The sequence below is a fragment of the Budorcas taxicolor genome, chromosome 11 (genome assembly GCF_023091745.1).
Source record: "Budorcas taxicolor isolate Tak-1 chromosome 11, Takin1.1, whole genome shotgun sequence".
Classification (NCBI taxonomy): domain Eukaryota; kingdom Metazoa; phylum Chordata; class Mammalia; order Artiodactyla; family Bovidae; genus Budorcas; species Budorcas taxicolor.
The window spans coordinates 70,856,990-70,879,733 of NC_068920.1; the positions used below are offsets into that span (position 1 = coordinate 70,856,990).

Here is a 22,744-nt window from a genome sequence, read left to right on the forward strand (position 1 = left end):
TGTTGGCAAAGATGTGGAGACCCTTGTGTAGTGTTGGTGAAACTATAAAATGGTACGACTACTATGGAAAACAGTAGGGAGGCTCCTCAGAAAACTAAAAATAGAACTACCACCATGTTCTAGCAATCCCACTTTTGCATATACATCCAAAAGAACTGAAGGAAAGGTCTAGAGATATTTGCAAACCTATGTTCACAGCAGCACTACTCACAACAGCCAATAGGCAGAAGCAATCCAAGTGTCTTATCAGCTGATAATGGATAAACAAAATGTTGTACATACATACAATGGAATGTTATTCAGACTTAAAAGGAAGGTAATCGGGTCACTACTACAATATGGATGAATCTTGAGGAGGAAAGTGAAAATAAGACAGTCACAAAGGACAGATATTGTATGGTTCCACTTAAAAGAGGTATCTAGAGTAGTCAAACTCATAGAAACACAAAGCAGAAACGTGGTTGCTAGGAACCGAGATGAGGGAAAATGGGTAGTTGCTTATGGTGCAGAGTTTCAGTTTTGCAAAATGAAAACAGTTCTGGACACTGGTTATACAACAGGGTTAATGTATTTAACATTATCAAACTATACACTTTAAAATAGTTAAGATGGTTAAGATATTATGCGTATTTTATCACAATTAAAATTCTTTTTAAAAATTTTCAATCCCCAGATAAACCTAAACAGAAAATTTCTTTATTTCTTTTACAAGAAATACTAAGGGAAATGCTTCAGGATGATACTAGAGAGTAGCTGAAATTTACACAAAATAACAGAATTAATTAAAGCAATTACACAGCTAACTGCAAAAGACAGCATAACTGCGTTATTTCTTCTCCTTTCTTCCCTTTGACGATCTGAAAAGCTTCACTGGCAGAATGTGCAGCAAGGAAGACCAGGCGGAAAAAGGGGTAAGGCAGGCTGTCACCGCCACCATCAACACGGGCAGCCTAGTTTGCCACCGAAAGGAAACCAGCAGATCTGGAAGAGTAGTTGTCTGATGAGAAGGTATGCATAGCAGCAAAATTCATCATTCCTGCCCCTCCTGGAGAATTTAACGAGGTGTTTAATGATGTTCTGTTATTGCTTAACAATGACACTCTTCTGAGGGAAGGGGCAGCCCATGCATACCAGTTTACCTCAGTAAAAACTGAAGGTTATGAAAATCAGGTATTGAAAACAGAACATGGTAACTTGGGAAACGGACAGTTTTTGGAACCAAAAAACCTGATCACTTAAAAAAGGACACAACTGATCCAACACTGTATGAAGCAGAAAATGCAACTGAACCATGGCAAACTTCAGTAATAACTGCTCTCTGCTGCTGCTGCTAAGTCACTTCAATCGTGTCTGACTCTGTGTCAGTACTGCATATGGCTAAAAAAAATAGATGGACAGCAAACAGTTATTGCATGCATAGAAAGCCATTAATTTCAAGCAAAAGACTTTTGGAACGGTCACTGGAGGTCAGAGTGGATGTTTACAATTATTCCTTCAACTACTCAGGTGCCTGGCATCTTGAATTCAGGTTCCTTATTATGAAAATGTTAAGGTTCAGCTATGAGTCATAAAGATATACAAGATTCCCTAACAGCGTCTACTGAGGTGCAAACAGCAAATGCATTTATAAAGATTGAAGAGGCTAAAAAGAATGAATACCAAACTGTCATCAGTGAAAATTATCAGACAATGTCATACACAACTTTCATCAACAGTTCCCAATTACTCACACTAAGATTGATTGGAACAAGATCCTTAACTACAAGATTGGCAAAGAAATGCAGAATGCATTAAGATAAACACTGCCAAGACCAGATCATTTTAGTGTCTTTTTGTTTTAAAAAATACTCATTACAAAAGTATTCAAAACTGTCAAGCTCACCACCTAGTCAGATGGGCAGTTGCCATTTAAAATCACTGTAATTAATTAGTTTGATTAAAGCACAAAGTTTAGTAATCAACCATTATTTTCTATTTATCTTATTCAAAGAGGACTGAAAATCAGTTTAGTTTAAATGTCTTTTACTTTCTGTTATGCCTTTCTTTCTCATAATGAAGAGATGATTTCTCTAATGTCAAACATTTTTCAAGTGTTTCAAAATTTTTTTACTTACCGTAACCCTAAAATTGCTGTCTTTGGTTTATAAAGTGGATAACTTTTGATATTTGCCCAGTTCAATTTAATGAGGTCAGTAAAGGACACTGCAGTTTAAGGAGGGATGTACTTAGCCATATACGCTAAAGAAACTGTCTGCATTTTTCCCCTCATCTCTTTCACTTACGTAAGATTGAGATTAGAGGGAAAACATTTTGTTTATCAACTGTGCTTAAACCTTTCAAGAAGGTTAGTTAGCTACCTTAGCATTTAAACTTTTTTGAAACAAGGCCAATGTCTAATGCTGTCTTGACATTCTGAATTAAATGAAAATACTTATTTCAGAAATGCATTTAATGCTTTTTCCCCTCGTGACAGTTATGCAAATTAGCTTTGGATTACAAGCTATGTCCCCAATTTATATTTATCATAGAGCCACAGCTGTATTATAACAAGGCAAAATGCAGCATATATAATCCTGAACTCATGACCGTGACTCAGTTTATTTTGCTCTTGTACAGAGAAGTACTAAAATTCAGTGTCTCCCCTGGTGAGCCAATGACTGGGAATTCACCTCGCAATGCAGGGGACATAGGTTCAATACCTCGTCTGGGAACTAGGATCCCACGCACCACAGAGCAACTACGCCCGCGCGCCACAACTACTGAGCCTGTGCGCCACAACGAGAGAGTCTGTGTGCTGCAGTGAAAGACCCCGCATGCCACAGCTGCCCCGACAGCAAAAGGAAGGAAGGAAGGAAAGGGGGGGGAAAGTAAAGTACTAAAATTCAATGTGACAATAAAGTGAAGTTTTTCCTATTTCAAAAAAAACACAATTGTATGAAACAATATATATCTAATTGTACTGTTGGGCACATAAACATACAGAAATGTATTTGACAACGACAGCACAAAGGAGATCAACAGGTACTGATCTCTGCTAAAATAAGGAAATAATACCAGATACTCAAAAGGAAGAAATGAGTACAAAAAAAGAAGACAAAATAAATTCATATAACTAACTACAAAACATCTGCTTGTTATTCTCCCTTCTCCCAGATTCTTCAAAAAACCTATTACACAAAGTATTAACTCTTACATCACTTGGTATGTAACATACATCTGTAACATATGCAGATGTATGTTTAACAGTAATAACATTAAAGGGGCAGGGTAAGGAACGGGGTTATATTGGCATAAACCTTCTATATTTCACTGGAATTTAGTCCTAATGAATCGCAAGCAGATTCTGATAAATTGACAGTGTACACTGTAAGCCCCAAAAAATAACTCAGTAATTATAACTTTAAAAATCATTAGAATTAAATCAACACAAGAGAAAAATATCTACTTAAAACCAAAAATGGCAATATAAGAAGGTCTAAAAGAACAAAAAGACACGAGATATATAGAAAACAAAAAATTAAACAGTAGATATAAATCAAAACATATCAATAGCATTTAACGTGAGTGAATTAAACAATCCAATCAAAGATATACAGTTGTGTTAGACTACATGAAAAACAAGATTCAACTATATGCTCTCTACAGGAGACACACTTTAAGCTGAAAATACAAACAGGTTGAAAGTAAAAGGATGAAAAGCAGATTTATAATCATAAAACATGTAGAATAGCTACTGCAATATAAAAATGTATTAAAATAAAAAGGTTACTAAAAATAAAGAGGAACATTTCAGAATGATAAAAGGGTCAAACCACCAAGAATAACCTAATAATTCAAAATATATATTCACTTCGCATCAGAGCTCCAAAATACCTTAAGGAAAAACTAACAGAACTGAAGGAAAAAAGAAACAATCCAACAATAATTAGGATTCAATACTCCAGTTTCCCAAAGCAGTGGATGGATATTTTTTGGTGATACCTGAACATTTAAAAAAACAAACAACAACAACAAAACCAGAGCAAAGTCAATGGGTTTTCTACATACCGGCTATGAACAATTAGAATTTAAAATTAAAAACACAATAGCACTGGGACTTCCCTGGCAGTCTAGTGGGTAGGACTCTGTGCTTCCACTGCAGGAAGTGTGGGCTTGGCATGTGGTCAGGGAACTAAGATCCCACATGATGCACAGGGGGGAAAAAAAGCCCATTTTGCTCTTCAGGGACTCATCCACCTGGATGAGTCCTACAGATGTGAAACAGGGGAGGGAGGCTCTTGCAGGGAGAGAAGACCACCCAGCTTGGGGAGGCACCTGCAGGGTTCCAGTAGCAGGGAACTGCCTAGTGTCCCTCTGCCCACTCGGCCCTGGAGGGCCTCCTAAGACCACCACCTCCAGGCCCCCTCCACCTTCCAGGGAGCCCTCCTCCAGCCTCTCTCCTCCCTCCAGGGCTTATTCCTCCTTCCAGGCCAAGTCCTCGGCCATCCGGGTGGCCCCCCACCCTTCAGGGTCCCCCTCTATTCTCCAGTTTCCTCTCCCCTCCAAGGTCCTTGTCTTTTGTGGGCCCTCATCCCCCAACCAGGGGCTCTGTCTGCCCTCTGGACTGGGCCCTCCACCAGTTGGGACCCCTTTCTCTACCCTCTGGCTCCCTCTTCCTTCCAGGGGCCCCCTCTATTCTTCAGGAGCCCTCTCCCTCCAGGGTCACCTCCAAGGGCACCCACTGCCCATGTAGGTCTTGCAAATGCAGAAGGGAAGGAAGACAAAGCAGAGGCAGCAGGGGAGGGTCCCTCTGGATGGGGAGGAAAGGGGAATCCAACTGGTGTTCCCCTACCTACTTGGCCCCAGGGAGCCTCCTGGAGACCCAGGTTTATCCTCCCCACTCTGAAGCCAGAAGCACTGCAGAAACTTGGGTGGAGTCCAGGCCACCTGCCACGCCCTACACAGAGGCACTGCAGAGGCTTTCTCAGTTTGGGTAGAGTCCCCTCTCTAGAGTCTTTCCTGGAGGCTTAAGTCCTGAATCAGAACCCCACCCCCTGCTAAATCCCACTTCCACCCAAACATCACCACATAAGTCATCCCCCACCTAAGCACAGCCCTTCACATTCAAGTTTTTTTCTGTTTTTGAGGGTGTTTTTTTTTTTTTCAATACTTTTTTTACTGTTTACCAGCAGAGTTCAGTTTTACCCTCCAGAGGTTGTTTCATACATATTCTTGTTTTTCTATTATTTGTTAGTTTTCTAACTTTATTTTATTATTTTTTAGTCTTCATTATTCTTCTGCCCCCTCTTGTTTTTTATTTTTTATTTTTATAGACATAATTTTTTTTCTTCTCTGCTACTGGAGTCCAGTTTCACCCTTCTGAGGTTATTTTCTATTCTTTGTTATTGTTTTGCCTTTTTTTTTTTTTTTCTTTTTCTTCCTTTCCTACAGTTTTCTTTTCCACAACCATGGCTTGTGGAATCCCAGTTCAGGACTGAGCCCCAGGAGGCAGGAGTGCTGAATCCGAATGGCTAGAGTAACAGAGAAAACTTCAGGTGCCAGGGAATATTAATGAAGAGTGAGGTTTCCAAAGGTCCACATCTCAAAACAAAGACCCAGTTCTACCCAACTACCTGAACACTCCACTGCTGGAAACTAAGGCTAAACAACTTGTGAGACAGGAACGTAGTCCCAACCATCAAAAAAAAAAAAAAAAAGAAACAACAAAAAAATATGTTACAGATGAAGGAGCAAGTTAAAAACTACAGGACCAAATAAATGAAGAGGAAACAGGCAACCTATGTGAAAAAGAATTTCAAGTAATGGCAGTAAAGAAGTTTCAAAATATCAAAAATAGAAAAAATACAAGAATCATTTAACACATCTACTAAAGACCTAGATGAAATAAAAATAAACAGACATGAACAACACAATCACTGAAATTAAAAATAATCTAAAAGGAATCAACAGTAGAATAACTGAGGCAGAAGAATGGATAAGTGAGCTGGAAGACAGAATGACAGAAATAACTACTGAGGAGCAGAAAAAAGAAATAAAAGAATTGAGGACAGTCTCAGAGACCTCTGGGACAATAATAAATGCACCAAAATTCAAATTATTAGCATTCCAGAAGAAGAGAAACAAAGGGTATGAGAAAATATGTGAGGAGGTTATAGTGGAAAACTTCCCTACTATAGAAAAAGAAATAGGCACCCAAGTCCAGGAAGCCCAGACAGTCCCATATAGGATAAACCCAAAGAGAAATACAACAACACACATATTAATCACACTTAAAAAAATTAAACTCAAAAAATACTAGAAGCAGCGATGGAAAAGCAAAAAATAACATACAAAGCAATCCCCATAAGGTTAACAGCTGATTTTTCAGCAGAAACTCTACAGGCCAGAGAGAGTGATGAAGGATAAAAACTTATATTTAAAGTGATGAAGGATAAAAACTTACAACCAAGAGTACTCCACCCAGCAAGGATCTCATTCAGATTTGAAGAAGAAATCAAAAGCTTTACAGACAAGCAAAAGTTCAGTGAATTTAGCACCACCAAACCAGCTGTACAACAAATGCTAAAGGAACTTCTACAGAAGAAACAGACTCACAAAAATAAATCCTAAACACTTAAGAAAATGGCATTAGGAACATATATATAACTACCTTAAATGTAAATGGATTAAATGCTACAATCAAGACACAAACTGGCTGAATGGATACAGAAACAAGACCTGTGTATATGCTGCCTACAGGAGAGCCACTTCAGACCTAAGGACACATACAGACTGAAAGTTGAGGGATGGAAAAAGATATTCCATGCAAGTGGGAATCAAAAGATAGTGGGAGTAGCAATACTTGTATCAGACAAAATAGACATTACGAAAAATAAGGCAGGACACGACATAATGAAAAAGGGACCAATTCAAGAAGATATAACAATTATAAATACTAATTCACCCAACATAGAAGCACCTCAATATATAATGCAAATACTAATGACCACAAAAGGGGAAACTGACAGTAATATAGTAATACAAGGGAACTTTAACACCCCAATTACACCAATGGACAGATCATCCAGACAGAAAATTTATAAGGAAACACAAGCCTTAAATCACATACTAACCCAAATGGAGCTAACTGATATCTTCAGGACATTCCATCCCAAAACAGCAAAATACACTTTTTTCTCAACTGAACATGGAACATTCTCCAGGACGGATTACATCTTGGGTCACAAATCAAGCATCGGAAAATTTAAGAAAACTAAAACTGTATCAAGCATATTTTCTGACCACAATGCTATGCAACTTGATATCAATTATAGGAAAAGAAAGAAAACTGTAAAAATCACAAACACATGGAGGCTAAACAACACACTTCTAAATAATCAACAAGTCACTGAAGACATCAAAAAGGTTATTTTAAAAAATACCTAGAAACAAAAAGACAATGAGAACACAATGACCCAAAACCTGTGGGATGCAGCAAAATCAGTTCTAAGAGGAAAGTTTATAGCAATACAAGCCTATCTCAAAAAACGACAACCAAAAAATCAACAACCTGACTTTACACCAAAAGCAACTAGAAAAAGAACAAAAAAACCCTGAAGTTAGCAGAAGGGAAGAAATTAGAAAGATCAGAGCAGAAATAAATGAAAAAGAAATGAAAGAAACAATAGCAAAGATCAATAAAACTAAAAGTTAGTTCTTTGAGAAGATAAACAAAATTGACAAACCACTAGTCAGACTCATCGAGGAAAAAAAGGGAGAGGACTCAAATCAATAAAGTTAGAAATGAAAAAGAACTTACAAGAGATAACACAGAAATACAAAGGATCTTAAGAGTCAACAACAAGTAACTATATGCCAATAAAATGGACAACCTGGAAGAAATGGGCAAGTTCTTAGAAAAACCTTCCAAAACTGAACCAGGAAGAAACAGAAATCATGAATGGACCAATTACAAGCACTGAAATAAAAACTGTGATCAAAAATCCTCGACAAACAAAAGCCCAGGGCCAGATGGCTTCACAGGTAAATCCCTCATTAAGTTTAGAGAAGAACTAACACCTATCCTGCTAAAACTATTCCAGAAAATTGCAAAGGAAAAACCCCATACTCATTCCAGGAGGCCACCATCACCAAAACCAGACAAAGACACCACAAAAAAGAAAATTCCAGGCCAATATCAAAATCCTCAACAAAATTTTAGCAAAAAAAAGGCAATAATATATTAAAAGGATCATACATCATGACCAAGTGGGATTTATCCCAGGGATGCATGGATTCTTCAATATATGCAAAAAAATCAATGTGATACACGTATCAAAAAACTGAAAGATAAAAACCATATGATCATCTCAATAGATGCAAAGAAAGCTTCTGACAAAATTCAACACTCATTTATGATAAAAACTCTTCAGAAAGTAAGCACAGAAGGAACCTACATCAACATAATAAAGGCCATACAAGACAAATCCAAAGCAAATATTCTCAATGGTGAAAAACGGAAAGCATTTCCTCTAAGACTAGGAACAAGAGAACGGTGCCCACTCTCATCACTATTATCCAACACAGTGTTGGAAGTCCTAGCCACAGCGATCAGAGATGAAAAAGAAATAAAAGAAATCCAAATTGAAAATAAAGATAAAACTTTCGCTGTCTGCAAATGACATGATACTATACAAAGAAAAATCTAAAGATTCTGCCAGAAAATTACTAGAGTTAATCAATGAATAGAGTAAAGTCACAGGATATAAAATTAATACACACAAATCCTTTGCATTCCTATACACTAACAATGAAAAATCAGAAAAAGGTTAAGGAAACAATCCCATTCACCACTGCAGTAAAAAGGATAAAATACCTAGGAATAAACCTACCTAAAAGAGAAAAGACCCTATGCAGAAAACTATAGGATACCAATGAAAGAAATCCAAGATGTCACAAATAGATGGAGAGATATACCATGTTCTTGAATTGGAGAAATCAATATTGTGAAAATGACTATACTACCCAAGTGAAGTGAAGTGAAGTTGCTCAGTCATGTCCAACTCTTTGCGACCCCATGGACTGTAGCCTATCAGGCTCCTCCATCCATGGGATCTTCCAGGCAACAGTGCTGGAGTGGATTGCCATTTCCTTCTCCAGGGGATCTTCCTGACCCAGGGATCAAACCCGGGTCCCCCGCATTGCAGGCAGACACTTTACCATCTGAGCCACTAGGAAAGCCCACATATATACAAATCTACAAATTCACTGCAATCCCTATCAAATTACCAATGGTATTTTTCTACAGAACTAGAACAAAAAAATTTATGATTTGCATGGAAAGACAGAAGACCCCGAATAGCCAAAGCAATCTTAACAAAGAAAAACAGAGCTGGAGGAATCAACCTTCCTGACTTCAGACTATACTACAAAGCTACAGTCATCACAAGTATGGTACAAGCAAAAAAACAAATACAAATCAATGGAACAAGACAGAAAGCCCAGAGATAAATTTACACACCTATGGGCACCTTATCTTTGACAAAGGAGGCAAGAATATACAATGGAGAAAAGACAGCCTCTTCAGCAAGTAGTTCTGGGGAAACTGGACAGCTACATGCTAAAGAATGACACTAGAAGACTTCCTAACATCATACTCAAAAATAAATACATACTGGATTAGACTTAAATGTAAGGTCAAAAAGTATAAAGCTCTTAGGGGAAAACACAGGCAGGATATTCCTTGACATAAACCACAAGATCCTCTATGACCCACCTCCTAGAGTAATGGAAATTAAAAAAAAACAAATGAGACCTAATTAAGCTTAAAAGCTTTTGCACAACAAAGGAAACAATAAATAAGATTAAAAGACAACCCTCAAAATAGGAGAAAACTGCAAATGAAACAACTGACAAAGGATTAATCTAGAATATATAAGCAGCTCGTACAGCTCAATATTAGGAAAACAAACAGCCCAGTCAAAAAATGGGCACAGATATTTCTCTGAAGAAGACATACAGATGGCCAATAAACAGATGAAAAGATGCTCAATGTCACTAATTATTAGAGAAATGCAAATCAAAACTTCAATGAGGTATCACCTCACGCCAGTCAGAATGGCCATCATCAAAAAATTTACAAACAATAAATGTTGGAGAGGATGTAGAGAAAAGGGAACTCTATACTGTTGGTGGGAATACAAACTGATACAGCCATTATGGAGAACAGGATAAAGATTACTTCAAATACTAGGAATAAATCATCATATGACCCAGCAATCCCACTACTGGGCCCTGAGAAAACCATAACCAAAACTCAAGACACATGTACCCCAATGTTCACTGCAGCACTGCTTACAAGAGCCAGAACATGAAGCAAGCTGGATGCCCATCAGCAGAGGAATCAACAAAAAAAAAGTGGCACATACATACACAACAGAATATTACTCAGTCATCAAGAAGAATGAATTCGAGTCAGTTCTCATGAGATGGATGAAGCTAGAGCCTGTTATTATATACAGTGAACTCAGAAAGACAAAAACAAATATAGTAATTAACGCATATATACAGAATCTAGAAAAATATTGATGAAGCTATTTGCAGGGAAGGAATGAAGACAAAGATGTAGAGAATGGACTTATGGACACCGTGGGGGAGGGAGAGAGTGGGACAAATGCAGAACGCAGCATCAATATATATACATTGTCCAGTGCAAGCTGGATAGGTGCTGAGAAGTTGTTGTGCAGCACAGGGAGCCCAGTCTAGTGCTCTGTGATGACGTGGAGGGATGGGATGAGTGGTGGGGAGAGAGGCTAGGGAGGGAGGGGATGTACGTATAATTATGGCTGATTTGCACTGTTGTACAGCAGAAACCAACCTACCAATGGAGGGAAAAAAAAAAGTAATTTAAACTTTAAAAATAGAGGGTATATGGAGAGTCAAAAGACCCAAGAAAGCCAAAAAAACAACACAGACACTATCTGACTTAAAGACTTAGTATAAAGCTACAGCAATCGAGATAATGTGGCATTGGTGAAAGGCCACATAAACAGATCACTGTAACACAACAAAGTCCAGAAATAGACCAAAATAAAGACCACTGATCCTTGACAAAGGAACAAAGGCAACATAATGGAGCAAAGACAGTCTTTTCAACAAACAATGCTGGAATAACTGGACGTACACATGCAAAAAGTGAATCAAGACAGATCTTACACCTTTCACAAAATTTAACTCAAAATGAATCATAGATGAAAACAGAGAATATAAAACTGTAAAAACTGTAGAACATCTAGAATATAATATAGGAGAAAACCTAGACGATCTTGGCTATGGTGATCACTTTTTCGGTACAACACCAAAGGCACAACCCTTGAAAGAAATAATTGATAAGCTGGACTCATCAAAATTAAAAATTTTTGTTCCATGAAAGACAATGTCAAGAGAACAAGAAGACAAGCCACAGACTAGGAGAAGATATTTCTAAAAGACATAACCTGATAAGGACTGTTAACCAAAATACACCACTGAGCACACATACAGCTGGTCATCCGACTGCTTGGTACTGACCCAAATGGACTGAAAAGACGGTTAGTCTCTCAGTCGTGTCTGATTCTCTGCAGCCTCACACACTGCAGCCCACCAGGCTCCTCTGTCATGGAATTTTCCAGGCAAGAATACTGCAGTGGGTAGCCATTCCCTTCTCCAGGGGGTCTTCCCGACCCAGGGTTTGAACCCAGGTCTTCTGCATTGCAGGTAGATTCATTACAGTCTGACTCATCAGGGAAGTCCAACTAAAATATCCTTTAGTAGAGGAATGAATAAAGTAAACTGTGGTTCATTTAGACAATAATATTATTCAGAACTAAAAAGAAATGAGCCACTAAGTCATGAAAAGACACAGAGAAACTATATTGGTGGATACACGCCATTATACAGTTGTCAAAAACCATAGAATGTACAATACCAAAAGTGAGCCCTAATATAAACTCTGGCTTTGGATGTCAATGTAGGTTCATCATAACAAATGTATTACACTCTGATGTGGGATATTGACAGTGGAGGATGCTGTGCATGTGTGGGAGCAGGAGGTAGATGGGAAGCCTCTGTACTGTCCAATTTTTTTTTTTGGAACCTACAATTGCTCTAAAAAATGATCTGTTGAGGAAATTCCCTGGTGGTCCAATGGTTAGGACACCATGCTTTCACTGCCAAGGGCACAGGTTCAATCCCTTGTGCGGGAACTAAGATCCCACAAGCTATGAAAGTAAAAGTGAAAGTCACTTTGCGACCCCATGGACTATACAGTCCATGGAATTCTCCAGACCAGAATACTGGAATGGGCAGCTGTTCCCTTCTCCAGGGGATCTTCCCAACCCAGGCATCAAACCCAGGTCTCCAGCATTGCAGGTGGATTCTTTACCAGCTGAGCCACAAGGGAAGAATACTGGAGTGGGTAGCCTATCCCTTCTCCAGCAGATCTTCCTGACTCAGGAACTTAACCAGGGTCTCCTGCATTGAAGGTGGATTCTTTAACAACTGAGCTACTAGGGAAGCCAAGCTATGGAGCATGGTAAAAACAAACAAACAAAACCACAGTCTCTTGAAAAACAACTAAAACAAAGCTCTGGTCCAGCAGGCAAGGAGTTAGGAAGTCATTACTCCTATCACTACAAAAAGAAAAAACCTAAACAAACTGAAAACCAACAACTCTTCTTACATCCACCAGAGAATTGAAATTAAGGGCATACTACAGTCCCCCAAATCAGAGACAGACAAACAGATACAGACAATCACAACGAATGGGACAGAGTTCCAGAGCAGACACCACCAAGGACAGGGAAGGAAAGCCTAAATTGTAACTGACAAATTATTAGAGGCTCAGGATAGAGAACTCTGAGATTTAAAAACTCCAGGGAAAGTCTTAGAGGGGCTCCCACACTTTTGGAGTTTTACTTCCAGGAACTGCACCAGGTTTCAGAGTTAAGATGAGAGAAAAACCTCTTGCTCTGGCAGGAGAAGAGGGAAAGGTAGTCATTCTGAAATAAGCCTAGAGCATTCTGTCCTTAAGACCTGCCCATAAAAGAAACTAGTTCACCAGAGACTGGGGTTTTACAGAGACAAAGTGATGTGGGAAAGGGAAATAGTCAACTCCAAGCCCTCTCCTAGCTTTCTTATTTCATTTAAGGAGAAACCAATGCAAAACCCTAGTGGAGCTCACAGCCTAGGGAAAGAGTGAGACCTAATAACAGGGCTACAGAGCACCTCCCCTCCACCCATACATTACCGCTACATCAACGGGGCTCCTGATGATACGGCATATGAATGAAAGAACAGCACATCCAGATCTTATTTAGGAAGTCCTTAGAGAAATCCAAAGAAAACGGGGAACAAAAACAAGGTCATCAGAGGAAGTTTTAGCCTTTGACACCTACTGCTATGAGAAACAAACACAAAATCAGCTCTAACCACATAAACTTAACGAAATCTCACACTAAAAGGCTCTTTACTTCAGTTCCTATCATATCATATTCATTCAGTACATGCCTGGTTTTCCACACACACACACATTACAAAACATAAAAGACAAAAACAAAAGCAGGTTAGAGACAGCAAGGATCAGAATCAGACTCAGATAAGGCAGAGATGTTGGAGGTTCAGTTTGTAAAGATGCAAAAGTTCTAGAGATAGATGGTGGTAAAGATTATAAAACAATGTGAATGTACTTAATGAAACTTAAAACTGGTTAAAATGGGGAAATTCCCTGGTGGGCCAGTATTCAGGACTCGGTGCTTTCACTGCCAGGGCCCCAAATTCAATCCCTGGTTGTGGAACTAAGATCCTGAAAGCTGCGAGGCTCAGCCAAAATAAACACATTTTTAGAATGCTTAAACTGGTAAATTTTACAGTATATATATTTTACCACAATTTTTAAGAAAAGAAAAAGAAATCAAGGTAGGAAAAAAGAAACGAGCCCCCAAACCATGAAAAGACATGGAAGAACCTTAAATACATATTCTTAAGTGAAAGCAGCCATTCTAAAAGGCTACATATTGTATGACTCTAACTACATGACTTTCTGGAAAATGCCAAACTACAAAGACAATAAAAACAGCAGCAGGTGCCAGGGTTCCAGAGGAAGGAGGGAAAGGACAAATAAGCAAAACACAGGGATTTTTTTTTTAGGCAGTGAAACTAGTCTATGTGATACTGTAATAGTGGATATATGTCATTATACATTTGTCAAAATCCAAAGAATGTACAAAAAAGTGGACTCTAATAAAAACATACACTTATAATTAATAGCAATGTATCAATATTGGCTTACCAATTGTAACAAATATGCCAGCCTAATACAAGATGTTAATAACAGAGAAAACAGGGGAGGGAAAAAAGGTACATGGAATTCTGAACTTTTTGCTAACCATAGAACTGCTCCCAATAAAGTCTACTGGGACTTCCCTAGTGGTCCAGTGGTTAAGAATCCAGCTGCCAATGCAGCGGACACAGGTTCCATCCTTGGTCTGGGAAATACCACATGCCGAGAGGCACTAAGGCCTTGCAGCACAACTTCTGAAGCCCACATTCCTAGAGCCCACGTGCCGCAACAGGAGAAGCCACAGTGAGAAGCCTGAGCACCGCAACAGAGGGTAGTCCCTGCTCACCACAGCTAGAGAAAGCCTAAGGGCTGCCGCAAAGATCCGGCGCAGCCAAAACATAATGCTAACAATTAAAAAAAAAAGGACAGCCACCTGTGAAAAGATCGACAAGGAAATATAAGATGTGAACACACTATAAGCAAACTACATCACAGAATATTCCATCCTAGAGCAGCAGAAGATACATTCTTCTCAGCATACACGGAACATCTCCAGGATAGACAGCATGTTAGGTTACAAAGCAAGCCTCAAATTTTTTAGAAAATTTATCTTACTGACGTACAGGCGATTTACAATGCTGTGTTAACTTCTGCTGTACAGCACAGTGATTCAGTTATAAACACAAGCGTCAAATTTTTTAAAAAATTTAAATCATGGAAAGTATATTCTCCAGCCAAAATGGAATGAAATTAGAAATCTATAACAGAAAGAAGTTAAGGAAATTCACAAACATGGAAATTAAGCAACAGACTCCTAAACAACCAATGAAAAGAAAAAAGAAATCACAAAGAGAATTTTCAACTATTTTGAGATAGACAACAGGCAGAAAACAACTCAGATGTCCATCAACTGATACGGATAAACAAAAGTAGTATATCCATACAATGGAATGCTATTAAGTCATAAAAAGGAATGAAAAATTGATGTTATTTACATGGATTCCTAAAAACATTATGCTAAGTGAAAGAAGCCAGTCATAAAAGACCACATATTGGAATTCCTTGGTGGTCCACTGGCTAGGACTCAATGCTTTCACTGCCAGGGTTCGAACCCTGGTGGGGGAACTAAGATCCAGGAATCCGTGTGGCATGTACCATATATTACATGATTCCACTTATATTAAATGACCAGAACAGGCAACTCTACAGAAGGGGAAAGTAGATTAACAGTTGCTTAGAGGAATGGAAGCAAGAGGGGTTGTAGCTAAAGTGTATACAGTTTCTTTTTGAGGTCGTGAAAAAATTGTTCTAAAATTGTGGTGGTGGCTACACATATCTTTTAACATACTGAAAACCACTGAACTGTGCAATAAAATACAGGGTAAATTGCACAGTATTTAAATTATGTCACAACAAAACGATTTAAAATGTTTTTAAATAAGCCGGTTGAGCATTCAGCACATGAAGTAAAATTAAATAAATCAAAATAAACCTAGGGAAACAGTAAAAGATGAGAGCTGAAATTAACAAACTAAATGGTGAAAAAGTCAATAGAATTAAACTTAAATATAAGAGCAGTTTCTTTGGATGAAAAAAATTAACAAAACATATCCATAGTTATTCAGATCAAGAGGAAAATAAAATATATAAAATTAGGAATGAGAAATGGAAATAATCACAAATGCAATGGAAAAAATAAAGAATACTATGTAACACACTTCATTATAATTAACTAAAAATCCTTATTGAAATGATTTTTCAGAAAAATCATAAATTAGCAAAATTAACTGCCCCCCCCAAAAGGGGGTTTATCCAGTAGGTAATATGTTAATGAATCTGCTTGCAATGCCAGAGACCCAGGTTTGATCCCTGGGTCAGGAAGATCCCCTGGAGAAGGGAATAGCAATCCCATGGACAGAGGAGCCTGGAGCCGCAAAGAGCCAGACACAACTGAGCAACTAACAGTTTCAACCCAAAAAAAGTGAGACAGTCTATACAAATTACAACCCTGAAAGGAATCCACAGGCACAGTATCTTCACAAATTATTTTTCCAACATGCAAGAAAGTCTTGTATAATTTAAACTGTTCCAAGACATTAAAAAATCTTCCCAGTACCTCACATAAAAACATCATAATTCTGATTTCAAATTTGACCAAAAAATTTCAAGAAAACAATTTAACTTAAAACTATTATCATTTATCAAATATCTAAAAATAAAATACAGCACTTCCTTAAGAGAGAAACACACTATAACTGACAGCTTTCATCCCCAAGCACAAGAAAGTTTTAATATAAGAACAAAATCTGTACTAATAGGCAAAAAAAAAAAAAAAAAAGACTAAGAGTGGTACACTGTAGATAAATTTGGAGTTGAGGACTAGGAAGGTGAAGGAGTTCAGGCCTAAGCGTCTCTCCTAAGAAATTATAACCTGCTGATAGGAGAATGCTGAACACTAGATGAAGGCAAGAGGATGAAAATGCAGAAGAATCTGAAAAAGCAAACAGAAAAATGTTTCCAAGATCTCTTGATGATTCAGTTAAAAGTTGGAGAGCAAGTGGTCTAAAGGTGCAAACTTCCAACAATAAGATAAATAAGTACTAGGTATATAATGCACAACATGACAAACAACGCTGCTGTACACTCTATATGAACACTGCTAACAGTAAACCCTGAGTTCTCATCACCAGGAAAAAATTATTTTCTATTTCTTTATGTTTCTAAGCCATATGAGATGACGACTTGTGATAATTATTTTATGACGTATGTAAGTCAAATCATGCTATGTACCTTAAACTTCTAAGTGCTTCATGTCAATTATATCTCAATATAGTTGGAAGAAAAGACTATTGTAAATAAATGATAAAACTAAAAACAAAAAAAGCTGAGGACCAAGAACTTCTATGATACCAATTCACAGAATTGAATTATTTTCCCTAGCACAGTTCAGAAATTTAGGTTTAGGAATTACAAAGCAGAGACGGTTCATGTTGAATGGTCCGGACTGGCATAAGACCAACAAAGTAAAGGCTCTGAATCACTCACTTCCCCGAAATCTTAAAAAGACTTGGTTGTGGGACTTCCCTGGTGGTCCAGTGGTTAAGAATCCACCTGCCAATGCCAGGTACATGGGTTCAATTCCTGGTCCCGGAAGATCCCATATGCTGAGCGCATCACAACTGCTGAAGCCCCCCAACTCTGAGCCTGTGCTCCACAGTAAGAAAAGCCACTGCGATAAGACGGCACAATGAAGATTAGCCCTCACTCACCGCAGCTAGAGAAAGCCCTCCCACAGCAACAAAGACCCAGCTCAGCTAAAAATAAATTAATATTTTTTTTAAGACTTGGTTGTAAGGCAGGTCACATTTTGTACTGAACTTAAAACAGTTCCATACCTTAGCTCAGCGTCATTAACTGGACTTGCAAACTTTACAAATCACCACTAGAACATCCTTATTGTCAGAGACATATGAGAGTGAGTCAAATATTACAATTTTGTCATTTAACTTGAGGCTATCCTGAATGAAATTAATGTCTCCCATCATTTGGCCTCTTCCTCTGAACGCTGCTGCTGTTTAGTCACTATATCATGTCTGATTCTTTGCAACCCTGTGGACTGTAGCCTACCAGGCTCCTCGTCCATGGAATTTCCCAAGCAAGAATACTGGAGTGGGTTGCCATTTCCTTCTTCATGGGATCGTCGCAATCCAAGGACGGAACCCACATCTCCTGCTTGGCAGGTGGATTCTTTACTACTGAATCACCTGGGAAGCCTCATCCTTTGAAGACACTGAATTAAATACTACACCACAAACTCATCTTCAAAAACTTATAGTTCATAAATTTCCAGCAAGAAACATATAAAAGTCTCTCCTTTAAACATTTTTCTAATTTATGGCAGTAAATCTTAATATATTAGTAAATAAACCTTAATATATTAGTGAGCAAAAAAATTATCTTAATACATTTTATATCATTTTAAAACTACCTTTAATACAGCACATCACCCACACCTTCATAAACCCTCCAAGGTAAACAAGAGAATATCTGATTTCTCTCAAAAAGGAAAAAACCCTCTACAGAAAAAATACTTGGGCTCTAAAAAGCAGTATCTTCTATTACACAGATAGATCACAGTTAAACAAAAGAATAATCTTGTCATATTGGCTGTAAAGAGGTAAAGGGGCTTAATTAAAATCTTCAAGGAATATTAAATTTAAATATTAAGTTATTCAAACAAGAAGTCATAGAACAAAATTAAAGTTAGGAGATCTCATCCACAAATGTAGCTTTAGTTCTGGTCCATATGTATATAGATAACTTACAATTTGAAATGTCTAGCCCAGATCCCTCCTCCAATCTCCAAAGCCAAACCCATAATCTTAACACCCATCCCAACCATCTCATCACCCTACCCCATGGCCACCACTTCTACCATAAACTTGGCCATTTTTCAATATTTGGCACAACCATTTATCCAATAACCTGACACCTCCTTGCCCTCGTGTTCCACATCTAATCCATTATTAATGTAATACTAATGTAAAATTAGTGTACCACTGTGATTATTTTACTTCTTAAATACCTCTTGAATCAGTCTACTTTTCTATATCCACCAACATGTCCCTCTTCCAAAATATCATCAGTTCCCAGCAATACTGCAATGACCTAATTAATTAACATCCTCGACTTATTGCTGCTCCCCACCCCACCCAGTTATCAAGGCTGTTCTCTACTCTGCTATAAAGTGATCTTCCTGAAACACAAATCTTATCCTTTATTTTTGTTTAAAAACATTTCAATGACTTCCATGGATAAAGCTTCCAAATCCCTGACATGGAACAGAAAGCCTTCAAGTCTGTAATCAACCCATATTGGCTTCTGGTTCCTTGAAAACACCATTCTTTCCTACCTACAGTCCCTTTCCACGTGCATTTCCCTCAGCGGGAAAGCTTCTTTTCCCTTTAACTAGTTAATTGTGATCTGTCTTCAGATCTCAGCTTGTCATAACTTCCTTAGGGAAGCTTTCCCCAACTTCACTGATAAAACAGATTCCCTTACTAAATGTTTTCAAAGCATGGTAGGACATACCATTTTTACTTTTCTTTCTTCGACCAACTGAATTTTGTCTGCCTCCCTCTTTAAAGTGCCTACAACTAGAAAAAAAGAAACAACAAATATTTGTGTTCATCAAGATTCCACAGCATAAAGCATAATGTGTGGCCCATGATGAATGCTCAACATGCTCAATGAACTGAGGACCGACAGGAATATTTACCAAGCAAAACAAATATTATTCTTTAATGATCAACAGCCTATAGCAATAATGTCCGGTAGAACTTTCTGTAATGATGAAATTATTCTACATCTGCACTGTCCAATTACACAGCCACTAATCAAGCGTGGCTACCGAGCACTTGAAAAGTGGTTGGTATAACAGAGGCACTGAATTTTTAATTTCATTTTATTTTAACAAATTAACATGTAAAGAGTCAGACATTGCTATGACTACTGTATTGAACAGCACAGATCTATATACAGTCTTTTCTCTGTCTTTGTAATTGTTGCACCTTGTTTCACTCTACCCAGCTGACACCTTATCTAAGGAGCAGTCTTGAACAATAAACCCTAGACTTCTTTTTGTCCCCACAATGTTCCTCTCACAGAATAGAAACTTAAATGTCTGATGACTAGATATCCGAATTGTATACCTTTCCTTTCTCCCTGAAAAATAATCAATTAAATGCAGTTATTTTCAAAATGACCTTCAGGAGCCAGCCAAAAAATCAGCTCTTTCTAGTTTTCCAGACTGTTGGGAGCTACAGCCTAATAAACCTCCTGTATCTCTAAGCCCCTCATACCTGCTAGGGACCCCTTTAAGGCTACAAAGAAGCTGAAGAAGCACAATTGGCCAGAAGCCACTAGAGATTACTATTCAGGTAGCTTACTGAATGGGGAAACAATGAAAACAATGACAGACTTTATTTTCTTGGGTTTCAAAATCACTGCAGATGGTGACTGCAACCATGAAATTAAAAGACGTTTGCTCCTTGGAAGAAAAGCTATGACCAACCTAGACAGCATAGTAAAAGGCAGAGACATCACTTTGACGAAGAAAGGTCCATCTAGTCAAAGCTATGATTTTTCCAGGAGTCATGCATGGATGTGAGAGTTGGGCTATAAAGAAAGCTGAGGGCCGAAGGATTGACGCTTTTAAACTGTGGTGTTGAAGAAGACCCTTGAGAGTCCCTTGGACTGCAAGGTGATCAAACCAGTCAATCCTAAAAGAAATCAGTCCTGAATATTCACTGGAAGGACTGATGCTGAAGCTCCAATACTTGGGCCACCAGATGCGAAGTACTGACTCCTTAGAAAAGACCCTGATGCTGGGGAAAGACTGAATGCAGGAGAAGGGGGCGACAGAGGATGAGATGGTTGGATGGCATCACTGACTCAACGGACATGAGTTTGAGCAAGCTCCAGGAGTTGGTGATGGACAGGCAAGCGTGCAGCAGTCCACGGGGTCGCAAAGAGTCGGACACGACTGAGCAACTGAACTAAATGTCGTGCAGAATCCACACTGTTCTCTCAAGCGGAGTCCCGCCCTTCAGGCAGATAATCTGTCTCCCCAACAAGAGAGTCCCTGGGCAACCATTCTCTCCTTTCCTACACCGCTCTTTTCCTCTCCCTCAGGGGATAAGCCCCACCTCCTCCCAACAGCGTTTCTTAAACCACAACACTGACTCCTCTGAACACCTGGTGTAATTCAAAAAGCCCGGAGCCTGGGGCGGGGTAACAAGAGAGATCTTTGCCTGAAAGGACGGGAGACTTGGAGTACTCGGCAAGAGTCGGGGCCCACGAAGCGACAAGGCCCCTACAAGCCATTAAAAGCACAAGTACTGTTGTCAGGCACCGTGATGGGCGGCGAGCAGGAGGCAGACGGCAGGGAACAGGCAAAGCGTTCAGAGACCACCCGTTACCCTGCCCGACGGCGGCCCATACCTCTCCCCGGCCCAGCTCACCTTCCCGGGGCTGGTGAGCTCGCTCTCCGAATAGCGGTGCCTCGGGAGAGACGCCTGAGGCAAAGCGGCGCTGGGTTGCGCTTGCAGCCAGGCTTTGGCCTCCTCGTCGTCCTCGTCGTCCGTACTCTCCCGACGCTGGCTCTCGTAGTTAAAATCCGCCTCCGGCTCCCGTCTCTCCTCTTCCTCCATCTCCTCCACCATCACCACCTCGTCCTCGTCCAAGTTCTCCGCCCCCTCCTCCTCCTCCTCCTCGAGCTCGCCGGGCCACGGTAGGTCCTCAGGCTCCATATTGGCGCCTCGCTCTATGAGGTGGAGGAGGAGGAGGAGCGGGGAGGGGAGAGGGAAGGGAGGGGAAAGAGACGACTGGCGGTTTTGGCTGCGCGCAGGCGCAAAGGCGGCCGACGCCTTCCGCGGGGCCGGGTGTTGGGCGGCCGGGGCGGGGCAGGGAATGAGCGCGCGTTGCTAAGGACGCCCCGAAGGGGCCGGCGGGAAGGCCCGCGGCGCTGACCTGCGGGATGGCTGAGCCGACGCCTAGTCCCCGTCACGGGCTGGGGGCTTGCTCACAGTACTGTAAGCTCACAATAAACCCAGACAGGGCTCCTGTCGGAATAGGGAAGGATCTAGTCCTCGGCTGGGCCGGGCCAAAACTCAATTTTCCCCTGCCCCGAGGGGCAATCAGACTCTGGGACAAACCAAAAATAATCAAACCTGCAAATTATAAATTTTTCAAAGTTTTCAATGTATTATGGGCACTTGAACCCAACAGCGGAAAAGTGTCAGAGGCAGTAGAGGGGTTAAGTAAGAACTGGACTCTGGTATCAGAAAGATGGGAGCTTGAATCCTAACATGGCCTCTAGCAGCAGTGAGACTAACCCTCTTTGAAATGAGGGTCAGTTCAGTTCAGTTCATTTCAGTCGCTCAGTCGTGTCCGACTCTTTGAGACCCAATGAATCGCAGCACGCCGGGCCTCCCTGTCCATCACCATCTCCCGGAGTTCACTCAGACTCACGTCCATCGAGTCAGTGATGCCATCCAGCCATCTCATCCTCTGTCGTCCCCTTCTCCTCCTGCCCCCAATCCCTCCCAGCATCAGAGTCTTTTCCAATGAGTCAACTCTTCCCATGAGGTGGCCAAAGTACTGGAGTTTCAGCTTTAGCATCATTCCTTCCAAAGAACACCCAGGACTGATCTCCTTTAGGAAGGGCTGGATGGATCTCCTTGCAGTCCAAGGGACTCTCAAGAGTCTTCTCTAACACCACAGTTCAAAAGCATCAATTCTTCAGTGCTCAGCTTTCTTCACAGTCCAACTTTCACATCCATACATGACCACTGGAAAAACCATAGCCTTGGCTAGACGGACCTTTGTTGGAAAAGTAATGTCTCTGCTTTTCAATATACTATCTAGGTTGGTCATAACTTTTCTTCC

The 22,744-nt window shown here is 39.8% G+C and overlaps 1 protein-coding gene across 1 annotated transcript in view; it reads right to left on the reverse strand.

Annotated features, from left to right (window-relative positions):
- The window catches only part of ALMS1 (ALMS1 centrosome and basal body associated protein), a 187,916-nt gene extending 166,310 nt beyond the window's left edge, over positions 1-21,606 (reverse strand). Inside the window, exon 1 of the mRNA XM_052649083.1 lies at positions 21,319-21,606. Within this exon, the coding sequence (XP_052505043.1) occupies positions 21,319-21,606 (288 nt within the window). The remainder of the gene's footprint in view (positions 1-21,318) is intronic.
- Between the last annotated feature and the right edge of the window lie 1,138 nt (positions 21,607-22,744).